Below are 17,825 nucleotides of genomic sequence, written 5' to 3' on the forward strand. Positions count from 1 at the left end.
GGATCTGAAGCCTCGTCCAATTGTGGAGAGACCCCAGGGGGCAGTTGGCCCCCAGTTCCTGCGTGAGGGGCCCTTTCTGATTATTGGCGGCCTCACACTAGCTGTTGCCACTCACACTGTCTGGCATGGACGGCTAACCCCAGGCTCGTTCTCTGCTGCAGGTCGGGCAGAAGCCAGCCCTCCCGAGACCCTGGGGAGGTGGGACTCCAGAGGCCCCGGCCCAGCGCGCCCCCAACGCACTCTGCCTTCTTGCGCTTGTGGTATGAGCGTCGCCAGGGGTTCCGCCAGGTCTTCCTCTTGGCCAGGGACAGGTCGGGCAGGAAGGCGGCCAGCGAGCCCTCGATCTGGTCCGGCTTCCCGCACAGGGCGTGCTCCGTAGAGCAGTAATACGAGCACTCCCCATAGAAGCAGATGTTGTTGGCTGTGGGTGGAGGGGGCAGTCAGCTGGGGCCCTCGGGTGGGGTCTGCGAGTCGGCACTGTGTCCGACTCATCCCTCCTCGGGCGGGGCCCTCCCGCGGTCTCACCCTGGACTTCAGCCACCTGCCCGAGCCCTGTGTTGCAGACCACAGGGCCACATGGCTCGGGACACAGAGCTCAGATTGGAATCTGGGTTCTTCCTCATCACCCTCCAAAGTAAGCCTGGGGTCTGTGGAGGTTCTGTTCAGTCATTTGCAAAAGGCCCTCATTCCAAAGTGAGGCAGTGTGGGGGAGATGCTTGCAATCGTGACCAAATAAGCGCCCAGTACTTGCACAAGAACCCTTCTGTCTCAGTAATAAAAAGATAACCCAATCTGTAAATGGGCAAAGCAGTTCAAGGATGCTTCTCAAAAGAAAATACAGAAATGGCCAACAAGGACAGGGAAAGATGCTGGGCACCGTGAGTCATCAGGGAAATGCAAATCAAATTCACAATTTCTCACCCACTAGGACAGTTTTGATCAAAAGAACAGATAATAACCAGTGTTGTTGAGGGTGTGGAGAAATTGGCTGCACCCTGATACAGCCGTGGTGGGAATGTCAAATGGTGCAGCTGCTATGAAAAACAGTCAGAAAGTTGGATACAGAACCAGTGACCCGGGCATCCAGCTCCCGGGCACACACCCACACAGACACTAGACACAGATGTTCCCAGCAGACCGTCCCGAGTCAGCGTGGCTCGTCTGAAACATGGAACAGCATTTACCACAAAAGGAATGAAGCGGAACACCGCATGGACGAACCATGAACATTACAGACAGAGCCAGACACTGTGCACTTGAGACCCTGGGAACAAACCTACACAGAAGCTGCAGGCTCTCAGAGCAGAGGGGAGGGGAGGGTGGGGTGACTTTGAACAGTGATGGTTTCTTTCAGGGTGAGCAAATATCCTGGAATCAGTGGGGACTGTTGCACAACACAGAGAATGCACTAAAAACCACTGAACTGCAAACTTCAAACACTGGACTTAAGACGTGTGGGTCGTATCCCCACAGGAGAGAGATTCGAGAAGCGCCCCTGTGCTGGGCGGCAGGCATGTCTGTGCATGCGTTTTCCTACGGAACCATCACTGCCTTTGTTTGAGGGGGAAACAAGCCCTGAGCCCATGGCCCCTCCGCACCAGCCCCCACCCCGCCAACAGCAAAGACTGCCCCACCCTGCACCTCAGGATCCTGCAGCCACTGCTACAGACCCGGCAGATCAAAGACCGCTCAGCCTGAGGTCTCTTGTGTCGACACGATTCAATCTCAGCCCCGTTTTCAGGAGGAAAATCCTCTCCGAGCCCTGGAATTCGTATCTGTAACCTCTAAGCCTAAGCTGGCTTTAGACGGAGTCATGTGAAGAGACAGGCATTTCCTGGGCCCACAGCCTTTCCCGAGTCAGAAACCCAAACCCTGTACCGGGCCGTCACGGTGGGGCTCCGCAGCCCTGTGCGGGGCCAGGGCCTTCACTCCTCTGAGCCTCGGCCTCTGAACACGGCGCCGTGCAGCTCCAGACTGGGGGAGCAGAGGGGGGCGGCCCACAGCCCGCCTCGGCGTGTGGAGAGGCTGGGCTTGGGGAGGCAGTGCCCGTTCCCCTTGACTGTGACGCCCAGGGCAGCTCAGGGCAGTAGGCCAGACGGTGGGGAGGACCCGAGGACTCAGACGGGAAGGGCTCCCTGGGAAGGGCCCTGGTCTCTGAGGATCGGGGGTCCCAGCCTGCCAGCCTGAGGGTCCCAGAGAATCCAGGCCGGTACCTCTCTGAATGCTTCGGGGCTTCGCTGGAGGGAGGGGTGAGTCCTTGCCCATCTCCGACGCCCCGTTGGTGTGTGGGGGGTGTCACAAGGGGCGGGGGTGCTGGGGAGGGGTCTGTCAGCTCTGGGAACCCCTCTGGCCCCCGGCGGGAGTCTGGACACTAACCGCAGAGTGACAGAGGCTCAGGGACCACCCCACTGGTCCCTGGCCAGCGTGGGAAGAGCCGGTTTAAAGGTGGCTGAGTGGCGGGGAGGGGCAGGAGAGGCTGGGGGGTGCACGACCGCCCTCTCCCCATCTGCCGCACCCCCTCACCGGCCTCCCCCCCACCCCGCGCACCCCGCCACCCATGGCCTACAGCTGCGCAGGAGGATGCGGGCTGATCTCGGGATAAGAGACGTGGCGACGGAGTCTCCAGGAAAGCAGGAGAAAGGTGTCGCACGGCAGCCAGAGGCTCAGCCGCGGGCCCCGCTCAGTCCTGCGGTGACGGGCACTCGGCTGCCCCCGCCTGACACTGTCCCCCGCCGATGCTGCCCCCGGCTGGCCGGCCACCCCCACCTCTCAGCCCATCGGACACCCCAGTTTCCGCGGGCTGCACACGTCTCCCTGATCTTGACGGACCCCGGAGCAGGGCTACTCAGGGCCCTGAGGCTGGAGGCGGTGGTGTGGCCTGGCCTCCCGCAAACTGCCTCTGCGGCCTTCCCACTGTGCTTCTACACCCCCGACGGGCGCAGAAACGCCAGCAAAGCAGAAACGCTCCAAACGGAATCTGAACAGGCCTCATTTTCTACAGTGAGATCAAAGCTGGTTCCTGTTAGCCTGCTGCTGCTTAAGAGAAAACCAAACGCTTCCCAAGGCTCTCGGGGAGAAATCTGGCTGACGGAGCAGAGGCGGTGGGAATAGAAACAGTCTGGGCGGAGAGGGCGGGTGTCGGAGGCAGCAGGCGGAGCAGAGCCGGAAGCCGGCAGCTCCGAGGACAGGGTGCAGGAGCTCATCCAGGCGGGGCCCAGACGCCAAGCAGGGACCCACAGGCCCAGGAGAGCGGCCGGGAGCTGGGGCCCCCACAGTCCTGCCTCTGGGACTGACCAGGCTGAGCGATGGTGCGGCTCGGGGCGGGGTGGTGGTGTGTCAGCGCCCGCGGACGCCGGCATTTGCTGGTGCTCAGGAGACCAGGGAGACCGGGGCCCGGGTGCGCCCGGGGGCGAGGGTGGGGCGGGACGCCAGCATCTCAGATCACCCGCCTAGACTAACAACTGACTGTCTGCTGACCGCGGAAAGGAGCCCTTGCTCCTTTACAAACCTCAGTAAGACAACACAGCTCTAGGAACATGGCAGGGGCGCAGCTAGGGCCCCTGGCCCCAGAGGAAGGGAAATCCAGCAGAGAAACTCCTTGATTCGTGACCACTTCTTGAGATTTCAGACTTCAGTCCTTCCCCTTCCTTGCGACAAGTTATTTTGTCCCTTCTGCTCGGGCTCATCAACTGGTTCAGAAACGAAAGAGAAAACACTGGACAGGTTGCAGAACTGGAGACTAAGGGTCATGCCACGGCGGGAGAGACAGAGCCCAGTGCTCCCGCCCCCCGGTGAGAGACCAGTGGAAGCAGCCCCTTCCGGTCGGAAGGCGGGCTATGGCCGTATGGAGGGCGCAGGGCTGGGAGGGGACCCAAGGGGTGGACCGGTCACCTTTGCTGTGAGGACGTGCCAGGTGTAGCGACACCACTCAGATTCCAAGTGGCAACTAAACCATTTAAAGCTGGGGTCTGGAGACGGGTGGCCACTGGGGACTGGGTGAGGCTGTGTCCCCTGGATGTGAGCAAGGTGGGCACACACCCCCACAGGCCGGCGGGGCCCAGGCAGGGTGGACGGGAGGACCTCAGAGACCCTCCCAACAACACTCTCGTCCTGGCCCTCGATTTCATCACGTGGGCCAGACACTCGTTCAAAGGGGATGGAGCCCTCTTGCCTCGGGGATCCCATCCTGCTCTCCTCTCCATGGGCTCGGAAAGGAGGAACCCTGAGCAGTGGGTGACAAAGACGTCCCCTGACGGAACTAGGGCTGAGTTCTGACCAGCTCATCACAAGGCCGAGAAGTGTGCTGACCTACAAGGAAGGGGCTTCTGGGCCAGCGATTCTTTAGACTCGGCGAGTGCAGGGCCTCGTGTGGATTCTGTCTGTGTGAACTGGCTGGGCAGGCGCCTGGCACAGCTGAGGCGTCCCTGGGGGGTCGGGGAACAGGGCCACACCCTGTGGGGTCTTGGTGGCCCAGCTGGGTCACTCCACTCCGCTGTGCCAGCATCACTGGGACAATGCAAAATGTTCCAAGACGAAATACAAGCGACAAAAGCCCCAGGATGTAGGAGGGGTTCCTCGTGGTCCAGCCTCGGGAGGTGACACCTGGCCAAAAGGGGGTGGTCAGAAAGGGAGCCCCAAGGGTCAGATCTGACACAAGCGGGCAGACAACTCCGTGTATGCGCTGAAGGGTGACACCATGGAGTCGGGGCCTCGTGCACCTCGAGTGGGCAGGCCCAAGGGCAGGGCAGTGCCAACCCTCCAAGGAACAGTGAGGCTGCCCTGCCCACAGAGCCCTGAGCCACGGCAGGGTTTTAACGGGGTGTTTTTAATCTGGGGGCATCCAGAAGACGGAGGTCCACTCTGGCTGCACCACCTGGAGAAGACTTCCCAGGAGGCTGGGAGTTCGCCTCAGCCTTTGGTAGCAACATCTACCCCAGCCCAAGGGTGGCATTGGGAACAGTGAGACCACCTGGCAGCTCTGAGACTAAGGGCTCGTGGTGCAGGGTGACGTGCACACAGGCGCCTGGCCAGGGTGACGCACGACAGCCGAACCAGGGTGACACGCAACAGCCGAAAACAGGGTGACGCGCACACAGACGCCTCGCCAGGGTGATGCGCAACAACCGAACCAGGGTGACGCATGACAGCCGAACCAGGGTGATGCACACATAGCCACCGGGCCAGGGTGATGCGCACACAGCCGCTGGGCCAGGGTGATGCGCACACAGGCGCCAGGCCACGGTGACACACGACAGCCGAAACCAGGGTGATGCGCACACAGCCGAACCAGGGTGATGCACACACAGGCGCTGGGCCAGGGTGACGCACGACACGAACCAGGGTGACGACAGCTGAACCAGGGTGACGCGCACACAGCCACCAGGCCAGGGTGATGCACGACAGCCAATCCAGGGTGACGCACGACAGCCGAACCAGGATGACGCGCACACAGCCGCCAAGCCAGGCCGCTCATGGGGTAGGGGTGGTCCTGGTCACCAGGGGAAAGAGGTCACCCGGGGAGGGAGCTGAGGTCACCCGGGGAGGGAGCTCATTGGGCAGGAGGTCACCTGGGGAGGGGGTCACCCGGAGAGGGAGCTCATTGGGGAGGGGTCACCTGGGGAGATGAAGAAGGTTCTCCACAGCTTCTTGTCCCTCGTGATGTCTCGGATCTCCTTGGTCATGTTGACCAGCCTGCCGGCCACGGGAGGGACCCGGCGGAAATCCAGGATCCTGGCGGAAGGACCGGGAGAGGCGTCCTCACCTCGTGCTCTCTGTCTGCTCCACCGGATCTGAATGGACTTGCCCTCCTCTGTCAGGCCCCAACCTCCCCTCCTCCCCAGCAGCCAGGGGCCCCGCCGAGCCCAAAAGAAGTCTGTCCTCTTCCGCAGAGTGACCCCAGACCCGGGGCCACCAAGGGAAGGGCCGTTCTGTGGGACTTGCGACCTTGGGTCTCTCCAGAGAAGCAGACACCCCGGGTCTTCTGGCCCTTATTCCTGACAGCCAGCTCACAGCAGCCTGCACCTGCGTGGTGCCAGTGACACAGGGTGCCTGTGGGAGGGCTCACCTGTCCAGGTGGAAGGCAGCGATCTCCGCATTGTGCCTCTCGTAGTCAGAAAAGTAGAAGAAGTCGGGAGGTGTCTCCTGCTCCCTTGTTTGCCTGGAGAGAACATGACAAGACAGAAGGAGGTTTCATGGCTGAATCCTCCCAGTGGAAAGGGGCGTAGCTCGTGCAGCTCCGAGAAGCTGACTATCAGACTCCCAGGGATCCTGGGAGCACGTGTTAAACATAGTCACAGGGAGGGCCCTGCTCCGAGGCCTCTGCTCTGCTTGAGGCGGAGGTCTCACGCCTTCCTGGAGTCTCCCCAAGCTCAGTCAGCTTCCCCTCCCCACCAGCCTGCAGCTCCCAGCGTAAAAGGGGTCCTCAGTCCAAGGAATTCAGTCCTCAGTCAGAGGAATTCGGAGTTTGGATAAAGGTCCTATGGTGCGCACGTGAGCACCCTGAAAGCTCTGACAAGGCCTGCAGCCTGGCCCACGGGCTTCACTGCAGGCACCGTGTTCTGCACGTGTGAGACCTGCCGGCTAAGCTCTCACTACAATCTGTTGCCTCTTCCTCAGAGGTGGCTCCTTCCCAAGCCTCCCCTGGCCCACAGTGAGTATGGCCATCCCGTCCCTCGCATCCTGGGCCCCCAGGAAGCCCCGCTGGGCTGGCTGCCCCATCTCCGTGTGCGCGTGTGGTGAGGGGAGCACAGCCTGGCCCTGCCGGGGCCCCACATCCCCCCGAGACAGGAGGACTGAGGAGGTCCAGGAGCCCACAGCTCTGATGTCCTGGGCACCCCCGTGAGCAGCAGACAGCCCTCCCACCCAGCCACGTGCAGGACAGTGCTGAAGGGTGGACATCACCCTGCGAAAGTCAGTCACCCTGCAAACACAGTGACAGCCGGTGTTTAACCTCACACATGGGGACACCTGCCTCCATCCGAGGCTGAGCGGGAGCGAACAAACTCCCTGGATGAGATCCAGGTCTGCTTCGGGCCCGCCTCCACCGCCGGGACCCTCTCTCCAGAAGGCACCACCGGGAGGAAGTGCAGCCCTCAAGCTACAAGAATCTGCAAAGGTCACAACCTTTCCCCAAGCTGGGAACACAGATCCAGCCTCCTGCGGCCTGGCCCACACCTCCCCTCAGGGCGGAGGCCGAGGCCAGGCTGGAACGCACCAGCCCAGGAGATGCAGCCCATTTTCCAGGTGACGCTCCCCAGCCTGCTCCCCAGTCTGAGGCCTTCCTCCCCGGTACGCAGCAAGGCTCGGCCAGAGCCCCTGGAGCCGCCCACCAGCACCGCCAGCCACATGCGCGCAGGTGCTGGGACCACACGGCCACCCTCGGGATGTGAGGCTCAGGCCAGCAAGTTGCACGTCCACTGGTGGGCCCCTCACTCCCTGTGCTTTTAGAGCATTTGACAGGACACACCCTCCTCCACGCTTCCCTGAATGTCACCTGAATCAGCTTTTCCAGGAACCAGCTTGTGACTGGCAACAGACCACTGCTCACAGTTCCAGCAGGGGAAACACTGGCCAGGGCAGGACTCTGGCTGGGGCAGCCTGGCCTTGCCCCGGGCCCTCTGTGAGACTCACAGGGTTACACATACGGCTGCTCATGGCCCAGGTACAGGCCACCTCGTCCCCAGGCGTGGGTTTCTCCTTCACAGACCCTGGAGGGGGCTGGCACACAGGGGGCTGCAGGGCACCCAGCAGAAGGGAAGGCCACACTAGCAAAGGTTCTGAGACTTCATGGAGACCGAGTCTGGGTTTCTTGGTGGAATATCCTGATTTTAAATGCTGGCAAGTCAGTTTTTTAAGAAGACGCTGTGGTTCAAACCAAATAAGTGCAGCTCCTTCACTGGAAGTGGCCCACGGCCCTGTGTCTGCAGCTGCTGGTGGGCTGGGCATTTCTGAGGTTGAAAGCAGCTGCTGACCCAAGTCCCTGATTGAGCCGAGCGCTGTCTACACAGCGCTGGTTCTCCAGAGTTTAACTGGAAAAGGGGTGGTGCAGATTTCAGCAGGTTTCTCTTCTGCAGACCCTCTGTGCGCCTGGAGCATGCAGACCTCAGGACAGCGCCGTCCAAGAGGCATCTTCCAGTCGCCTGCAAACCCCACCCCACACGTCCCTGGCCTTTTATTTTTTCAGTCTGTTGTGGAATTAAGAATTATTTTTGTTGGAAAGTATGTCAGAACTCACTGCCAGCCTGTGGCGCAGAGCCCTCCAAACACAGCCCTTTAAAAAGTGCGGTGCAATGGGCCCTCAGACCCTGCCTGGGGCTCCCCACCCCACCCCAAGGCTCCGGTCACCAAGTCTGCTGGGCGTGGCCTGCACTGCCCTCCCCAGCCCGGCGTGGTTCAGCAGGACCTCCGTCCTCAGTCACCACCACCACCATCGCTTTGGCCTTTGTCCCTTGCCTTGACCTTGGCTCACCCCAGTGAGGTCACCTGGAATGCAGGTGGCTCTGAGCCCACGGCTCTGGGAGAAGACCAGACACTTCCTGGAGGCTCTGTGACCAGGTTCCAGAACAGTTCCTTGCTCCTTCCCGTCTCCCACCTCGGGGTTTCCCAGTGACCTTCGTCCCTGGGCCATTCACGGGAAGGCAGCTCTGCTTACCCACTGCCGGATGCCCTTCCAGCAGCCCAGGCCTGAGAGGAGACCGCGGGGTTCAGGGCTGTGAGTGTGTGGGGAGGGGGGTGGGTGGTGGATGCTGGCGTGTCCAGGGCCCAGCTGCTGAACCTGGCACAACCTGGGAGCGTCCGTGGGAAGCCGGGGGCCAGGGCACTGACTCCTCTGGGGAGACTAGGGCTTCTTTCCTTGCCTGTCTGCCCACTTTTCTGCCACTTTCTGGGTTGCACTGGGGAGGAGAAGGTACTTTGGAAAAGTACTGAACCCAACACACCAGGCAGGAGAGTGGACTCGGTTGAAACAGGTCACCTGGAAGCCTCTTCTTCCTTCAGGTGCCCTGGCAGAAGGTGTGCTCAGGTGTGGGAGGGGAGGCATGGGGTGAGGCCCGTCACAGGCCTTTTCCTGGGAAGGGGGGCATGCGGATGTGAACAGGAGGTGCTGTTGGAGTTGGGGCTGGCTGGGCACCTGGGGCTCACCCTGAGTGGGTGGGGGAGGGGTCCGGGGGAGTGGAGATCAGTGTTCCCTAGAGCTCAGGTGTGCGGTCCTCCTCTGCTCACTGGGAAGGACTGGGGCTGACAGCAGTGCCCCCCACCCGCAACTGGGACCTCCTGGGAGGAGGAGCCTCCTGGGGCCCACCCCCACGGAGAGCAGGCAGCACCTGGAGTCCCCACACTGCCTCAGAGGCCAGCCCAGCACCCCCGCCTGGGGCCTGCACGACAGAGAAATGAAAAGCCTTAAGGCTGACTTCCTGGTAAAACAGCAACTGAGGAATAAGGCAAACCATGGGTTAGGTGGCCGCTGGAGTGAAAGAGGGCCCTGGCAGTGGTGACAGGGTGAGAAGGGGCAGACAGGCAGAAGCTGGTGGAAACGAGGAGGCCTCAGAACATCACACGCCTCCTGGCTCAGAGAGCCCGCCAGAGAGCAGGCTCTGCAGGGCACCCCAATACCTTCAAACCCCAGACCCGTGAAACCCTGCCAGTGCTCTGGGCCTTGTGCGTGTCCTTCTCTCCTGCCTCTCCAGAGGACCACGACCAAGCCCTTCCCTTTAGAAGGACTTCCTTGAGCTCAGAAGAAAGCACAATAATACCTGATTGTGCTTGTTCAGACTAAAGTGAGACTGACTACTATGCTGACCTCTCCCAGGAAATCTGTAATCTAAATCCCCAGAACCTATGAACGTGCTACCTTAAATGGAAAGAGGAACTCTGCAAATGTGATCTACTTAAGGATCCTGAGATGCAGAGATTATCCTGGATTATCTCCATGGGCCCAACATCATCAAAAGTGTCCTTAAAAGAGGGAGGCGCAGGGAGACTTGAAGGCAGGAGAGGCAACATTGACGGCTTTGAAGATAGAGGCTGTGGGAAGGGATCTGTTTCCTTCTCCAGCGTCCCTCAGCAGAAAGCCAACTCCCTACAGAGTCTCTGGAAGCCCACAGCCCACAGATTCATTTTAGATTCAGACCTCCAGAACCATAAGAGACTAGGGCTGTGTGGCGCTAAGCCACTCCACTTGTGATCATGTCTTAGAGCAGCATCAGGAAATGAATATGGAATCTTTGGCGACAGCACAGCAGCACCAAGGACACAGGGTTTGGCAACCTGGGAAGGTTGTGACATTCGGTCTGTTTCCTCCAGAGCTGGTCATGCTGAAACCACCACACTTCTAAGAAATGACGCAGAAGGTTTTGAGAGAAGGTGCCTCTGTTTCCACAGAAGCCTCGTGGGCCCTCCTTGGGCTGCACGATTCATCCTTGGGCAGCCTCTCAAGGCTCTGACCGTTGTCCCTGTTTTTTGGTTATTTTTCATTTTTCGCTGCGAGGCAGGTGGGATCGCAGTTCCCCAAGCGGGGATTGAAGCCCCTTAGCTGGGAGCATGGAGTCCTAACCACTGGACTGCCAGGGAAGTCCCCTGTTTTTGTTTTAATGACACAAGTGGTCTGCAAAAACACACAGCTGGAAATGGCAGGCCCTGGTCAGGAACTGGGTATCCGAGGCTCTTTCTTCTGGGCTCCCAAAGTCAGACATGGCTCCAGTTGTGGGGCCTGAAAATCTGCATTTCCTCAGGGATCAGAACCACCTCCAGGCACAGTGAGGGTCGAAGGTGCTGGCCCCCAGCCACCTGGTCAGGCATCTGAGCTCACAGGGGAGAAGGGGCCACAGCCCCAGAGGTTCGGCAGCAAAAACCATCCCCGTGTCCCCAAGAAAGGTCCTGGCTCCTGGGCAGGACGTGCCCCCGGGAGGTGCATCTAGTTCCTGCCAAGTGCTGCCCCAGCTCCCACAGGGCTTCAGCATGGTGCCCCCCGGAGCCGCTGCCGGACCACCGTCCCCTCCGCAGAGGAGCAGCCCCCCGGCTGTTCCCACTGTTACCGTCAGCATCTCAGCCTTCCTCAACTTGTGGGAAAACAGAGGACTTTTGCTTTGGTTAAAAATAGAGTAAACTGGCAGCTTATGACCAAAATCTGTGAAGGAACAAAAGCCAACATTTAACTGGCTCTTCCTCCGAGCAGAGTGCCCTGCTGAGCGCTTTCTGTGTGCACACTCCCTGGGTTGTGACGCAGAGTGTCTCCCGCCATGTAGGCAACGACGCAGCCAGTGAGGGGGTCCAGCTCGCAAACAGAGGGGCCCCAGTGCAGGGCCCAGCGCTGGGCTCCAAGGCCCCGCTTCAGCCCATGGGGACCCCGGACTGAGATGCGAGGCTGGGGGTGCACCGGGCGGGTGGCGGCCCCTCTGCACTGGACGTCTGGGGTGAACACTGGTGGGGAAGCTCTGCCCACCCAGGCCCGCCCTGGCTGCCACCCTTGCCAGGGGGATGGAGCGGGTGCGCCCCTGATGCCCTCTGTGAAGTGTGGCAGGCACAATGGCTTGAGAGGGGGGACACCTGCAGGGGGGAGCAGAGCCCCGCGCACCCCGCCCCACCCTGCCAGCCTGTGCAGAGGGGAACGGGGCCACGCACTCCCACGCGGTGAGCAAGAGAGAGGGCAGCTAATCTCAGGTCAAACTCTGGAAAAAGAGCAACTGTGCTCAGGGCACACACAGCTGTCACACGTCTTTCCTGTGTCCCCGCCTGTGCTGAGGGCCCCGAGGTGCCCCAGCTCAGGACGGAAGCTGAGGCCCAGACAGAGGGGCCTGCTGCGCATCGGGCGGGAATGGGAGCATCCCAGGGCTGGTGAGGTGGCAGCGGGTGGGGAGGTGTCCCTGCAGGTCCCCATAGATAGCGTGGGGCTCCCGAGGGCCTCCCCCGGGTCCCCGAGCCTCTTCTGTGGTCCTTGTGCAGATGACAGCACAGCCTCCGCAGAACTCTCCAGTGCCCAGCGCTGCTGCCAGAGCTGCACCCACATGGGCTCCCACGGTCAGGGTTCAGGGGGCAGGCAGTCTGACTGGACCCCCTCCCAGGTGAGAGGGCAGGGTGGGGGGAGTCTGCAGACCGCAGAGGCCAGCAGCTCCTGTCTCCCCACCGCCTCTGGGGAGGCCCTCTCCTTCCAAGCACTGGGACTACAGTGGGGGGGGGGGGTTGTCCTGCAGTTCTGGGGACCAGGACCCAAAATCAGGGCCTGGGTAGGTCACACCCCCCCCAGGGACTGGGCTGCGGCTCACTCCAGCCCTGTCCCGCTCTCTCGGGGGCGCGGACCGCTTTGGCCTCGCCCGGCTTTCTTGGGTCCTAGGTCTGCCTCCATCACCACATCTCTCCTCCGGTTTCTCAAATCCAAACCGAGGACACACAGGATTGCGCATCAGGTCTGCTCAGGCGTCCAGGTGACCGCCCCGTCCTCGGGCCCTGACCCCGCCACTTCTGTGAAGACCCTGATGCTGACCAGGTGGTATCCTGGGGTGGAGGCTCCCGATGGGGGCCGAGCCCACAGGAAGACGTAGGTTCTTGCCAGATACACCAGGTGGGCGAGCGAGCAGAAGCCAGCCTTCCTGTCCCGAGTCTCCCTGCCACTCGCACAGCAGAAGGCAGCCGCCTTGTCATTAAGGAGATATATTAAGCTGTTTAATATCAGGTTTTCAGTGGCAGATGTTCAGGGCGGGCCGGCCGATCCGTCAGTAGCTCTGCTAATTCTGGCCCCTGTGGGGGTGGGGATCTGTTTGAGAGAAGGCACTTACTTGTCTTACTCAGAACCTCGGGCACCTGCAGTCCACTCCTACCGTCCTATCTTTCTGTCGAGGAGGACTTTCCTGAAGGCCATGGGCCTCAGGATGACCAACCCAAGGACGGGACTCAGGCACAGAGTGGGCCGCCCCTTGCAGGCCATGGCCCAGCGCGTCAGGGCCCAGCGCATCAGCGCCCAGCTCTCACTGGCCGCCATCAGGGGGTCCCAGGGGCTTTCACCCCCGCCAATCCCACCCCCCCCCAGGGTCTCCAACAGACAGGCCTTCAAAGTGGGACATGGGGACAAGTTGCTCACTTATGATTGGGTAAAATAACTCAGAAGACACTCAAGTGTCTTAAGGTGGATTTCATGCAAACCAATCTGAAAACAATTCAAAGATCTGTTAACTGTAAAGCAAGTCTGACATTGCTTCCATTAAAAGGAACTGTAGTGACACTCGCTTTCCAAGACACAGAGGCGGGTATGCGGTGGGGGGGGGGGGGTAGATCTATTTGAAAGTGGAAGATCTACTCTGTTCTAAATACTGTTCTGCCAGCTCGTCTGGGGTTTGAGAACATGACTAAGGAATAGAATTAGAGTGGAAATGAGTGCACGGTGACCGTGTACACAGGCCCCCAGTTCTTTTCTTTCTGTATTTAAGCCCCTGTTTCTCACCTTTTTATTCAAGGAAAGAAAAGCTGCCCCTAGCCTACGGCACTGTGGAGTAAATATTTAGCACCAAGGTGACTACTGTGATGCTGTTTTTCTTCCCCAGCATAGGGGATAGATTCAGGCTCATTCTTAAGGCTTTTTAAGAGCTCAGGTACGCAATATTTTCTGTTGGGACATAAAAAACAACCAGCTGATCAAACTACTCTTGAGACCCCCCCCCCCCCCAACGTGGCCTCTTTCCCAGCACGAGGGAACTATGGGCAGAGTTTCCTCCCTCCTTTTCATCTTCTGCCCCTTTCACGACAGCACAGCGACAACCCCCAGGGAGCAGTGCCCAGAGACCCGAACAGCAGACAGAAGCACAAAGAGACCCTCCGCGCTGTTGTGCAGGAGGGCGTTTACGGAAAGAACGACTTGCTCGCTTTGACTTGAACAGAGGGGATAATCTTTCCCAGAAGCTCCCAAGGAAACATGCCATGGCCCGCCAGGGAGGGTGTCCCGAGGAAGCTGCAGGGCCTGGGAGACTGCACAGCCCCCACTTGCTTGACGGGGGCAACGCGGGGCTGGGCCAGAACTACGCTCGCGGCAGGTTGTACGAAGCTTCTACTGTGTACCTACTTCCCTGCCAACCTCCCTGCAACGGTTACAGAATTACTAATCACTCCAAATTCCCAGTGGGAATAGGAGAAGACAGTGGACTCCTGTGGTCACCTGAATTATGCAGTCTGGGCCCACGGCAAGCCAGCAGGGCATTTGTGGAGCTGGAGTGATGGCGCCCCGGGCCCTCGAGCCTGCGGACGGCAGTGGCCCAGCACAAGGGCTGGGCCGGCCACAAGGACCCGTGGGGCGGCCCGAGACGGGCCCTTCTCTTGGCCTTTGATTCCCGGGGACACTGGATGGGTCACATAGCAGCCCCACAGCACTGCACCCAGGACTCAGTGGGGGTCAAACGAGGCTACGGACAAACCGCAGGGCTCTGGGAAGCCCAGCACACAGGGCTGCGGTGGGCCCTCCCTGGGGTGAGTGCAGGGAGGGCAGCTGGGTGCCAGCGGCCCGCTGAGGGGGGGAGGCCAGGCCAGCAGCGCGGCGCAGCCACGGCGGGGGTGAGGCTGAGCTCCAGCGAGAGGTGGCCTCCCGCCTGCAGCGCTTCTGCTGCTGCCTGCGTGTGCCCCTTGGCCCCGAGGAATTCCGGGGCCTCCGGACAGCTGCTCAGGGCCGGATTCCCTGGGAGAGGCTCCTGCGCGCATACTCCTGCGCTCGCGCGCACACACACACACACACCCCCTCTCCTCCACAACAGGAGCCTGCGTACTTAGAGTCTCTTCTTGTGCGGTGCCTCTGAGAGAAGCAGGTGGTGTGGGTGCCCCCCCATCCCCAGCAGAGACCCCGGGTCCGGGGATCCCCGGTCAGCTGTGCCCAACAGGCCGGGACCAGACGTCCGAGACCCTTGGGCCCTAGCAAGCCCTGGCCAGCCGCCCACTCCTAAATCACATTTAGACCTTGGAGCCTCAATTTCCTCCTCCTTGAAGCAGAGCTGGTGATAAAAATAAAACAACCTGACACATCAGTGACAAGGTCCTGCCTCTGCCAGTCGGAGTGGAGGCTGTAGAATCCTGATGAGCTCAGACGAGAAGGGTGTGGCCCCCTGGAGCGGGAAACCCTGGCTCAGCGCAGCAGCCTCGGGGAGACCAGGATGCAGCACAAACAAGAAGCATGTGGTGGGCAGCGGCGGGCCTGAGTCCCTGCAGGGCCGGCAGCAACGCGCCTCTACAGGGCTTCCTCCAGACCAACGGCGCCCACGGCAGGACAGAGGGGAGCTGCTGCCTGCAAACGCAGGGAGTGAGCCCCACGGGCCAGACACAGGGGTTAGGCTTGGCCTGGTCCAGGGGGCAGGGCGTTCGCAGCCTGTGAGCAGTCCAGGCTCTGCGTGTACCGCCATCACGGGCACTGGCACCCAGCCTGGGCACTGAGGGAGGCATCTCACAGACACACCGGCAGCAAGGGGTGGGGGCAAGGAAGTGAGGATTCCCGTGTCAGGAACGGGAGGGCAGGGGGTCACCCTGGGAGGTGGAAATTGCAGGGGTTACCAGAGCCTGGGGGCTGCCTGCTGTTCCTGATTTGGGCACCTGGTTACTCGCCTGTGCTGCAAAGATCTGCTTACCATCCGTGTGCATTTCTGTATGAATGCTGCAGTCAATGCAAATGTATATTTTAAGAAGGTGGGAAAGTGGGGAACTCGAAGTGTTGCTAAAGCTAAAGCTGTGCTGGGTTTTACCAGCACTGATAACATTTGCCCCTGATCTAACCAACCCCCCCCCGCCCCCTTGTCCACCATACAGAGGAAACCAAGGCAGGCAGCCGGTGAACCCATCCACAGCGAAGATGGAAACACTTTCCTGCGTTCGCCACCAGGTCTTGGGAAGCAGTGTGGGGACACGCAGAGCTCAGTCTCACCCGGACATGGGGACGTGGAAGAGGGCTGCGTCGTCTTCCCAAGTCCTAACCCAACCTGTGACCGTGGCCTTGTTTGGAAATAGGGACATGGCAGATGGGATCCCGGTGGATCAGGCTGGTCCTGAGTTCAGTGCCCGACGTCCTCATAAGAAGAGGGTGATTTGGACTGAGACACATGGGAGAGGCCGCGTGACAATGGAAGTGGAAACGGGAGTGATGTGGCCACAGGCACAGAGCCAAGACTCGACGCCACGCTCGGGAGGGAAAAGGCGGGAGGGACCCTCTGGAGCCTTCGGGGAGGCAGTCCTGTGACATCATGGTGTCCGACTCCGGACTCTGGAGAGAGAAGAGCTTCCTGAGGCCCTAAGTGGCCTGGGCAGTAATGCTTCCCCACGGCAGCCCAGACGCCCACACGGTGTGGACACGCGGGGTTACAATTGAACTGAACTACAACTTAAGGAGCCAGGAAGGAACCTACGTGTTCCTGATGTTGAAGATCACAGTGGCCACTGCTCTGAGATCTGAATAGGGACCATGCAGTGGCCACTCCGTCACACAGTGGTTTCCCTGGTGGCTCAGCTGGTAAAGAATCTGCCCTCAATGCGGGAGACGTGGGTTCCATCCCTGGGTTGGGAAGATCCCCTGGAGAAGGGAACAGCTGCCCACTCCAGTATTCTGGCCTGGAGAATCCCACGGACTGTATAGTCCATGGGGTCGTAAAGAGTCGGACACGACTGAGTGACGCTCACTTCCACTTTCAGTGGTCTCTCCAGCTCTACCTCTTGCTGGCCGGTGCCCTCGGGCACGTCCCCTGCCACTCTGAGCTTCAGCCTCCCTGTCTACAACCAGGTCTACAGGCTAACATGGCCTCTCTGTCTGGCCCACGAGGCCTGGCGTGGTGCCCTTTCCTGCACCTATGACCTCAGCCCCAACTGCCTCCAGGCCAGGTTGGGGCCTTCCTTGGGGGCACCTCCCATGGTCCCCCCAGCTCCCGAGCCTTGCACAACAGGTGCTCGTTAAGCCAGACTCGAAATGACCCATTTCAGATTCGCTGAGCCTGGCCCACGGGGTTTTTCTCTTTCTCCTCTGGTTTGCAAGCAAGGCTGGGCCTGTGGAGTTCCAGCGGCAGGCCTGTATGTCCCGGGGATGTCGTCTTGCTGTTAGAGTTATTTTCCCCTCACAGCAACCCGGGGGCAGGGGTGCTTTCCTTCCCTCCCCGTGCCTGAACATGCTTTGGATCCCAAACCACACGCGGCACAGAGGGCATTGTAGCTCTGGGTTCCAAACTCTCAGGTGGTGACCCGGCTGTTTTGGTGGAGATGGGGACTTCAAAGCAGCCTCAGCAGGCTGTGGGGAGTGATGAGTCTCTGCTGGCCAGTGACCTGAGCAGAAGCACAGTTGCGGCTCGGTCTGCAGCCTGCATTCAGCTGTGCACCCTAAACAGCGCACTCAATATTTGTCATCCCTCTAACGCCTACAAGTCAAAACTGCAAACCCCAGGACACCCAGACAATTAGCAAGGATGGAGCTGGGGAGGGAGCTGCAGTGGCTAGACCCCCACCAGTACGAACCCATGGCCTTACTGGTTGAAGACACAGAGGTGCCAGAAGGGCCGGGACCCAAAGCTTCCTGTTGTCCAGCCTCAAGCAGCAGAAGGCAACTGTGGCCCAGAGATGGCACGGGGGCTGCAAGGCCTCACAGCAAGGATGCCCTCCACAACGCGGCCCTGCCTTGTGCTCCTGGCCTGCCTGGACACCCCCCGCAGGGCCCCCTGGCCACAGTCCCCCAGGCTGGAAGCCTTCACTCTCTCGCCCCAGCAAGTCCGTCCCCATGCCCAGGGCGTCTGCCTCCCTCCACGTGTCTCTGGGACCCAGGCTTGTCCCCGTCCTCACCCCACACCTCACCTCTGGTTCCCGGTGAGCCCTCCCACCCTCACAGCCCTGTC

General features: G+C 60.5%; 1 protein-coding gene across 1 annotated transcript in view; it reads right to left on the bottom strand.

The window, feature by feature from the left end:
* Positions 1 to 17,825, bottom strand: part of FAM20C (FAM20C golgi associated secretory pathway kinase) — a 32,062-nt gene that overhangs the window by 2,483 nt on the left and 11,754 nt on the right. The window contains exons 4-6 of the mRNA XM_020882357.2: positions 6,065 to 6,157; positions 5,615 to 5,730; positions 241 to 421 (exon numbers count right to left, since the gene is read on the bottom strand). Of these exons, the coding sequence (XP_020738016.1) occupies positions 241 to 421; positions 5,615 to 5,730; positions 6,065 to 6,157 (390 nt within the window). The remainder of the gene's footprint in view (positions 1 to 240; positions 422 to 5,614; positions 5,731 to 6,064; positions 6,158 to 17,825) is intronic.

The sequence above is a fragment of the Odocoileus virginianus genome, chromosome 33 (assembly GCF_023699985.2).
Source record: "Odocoileus virginianus isolate 20LAN1187 ecotype Illinois chromosome 33, Ovbor_1.2, whole genome shotgun sequence".
Lineage (NCBI taxonomy): Eukaryota > Metazoa > Chordata > Mammalia > Artiodactyla > Cervidae > Odocoileus > Odocoileus virginianus.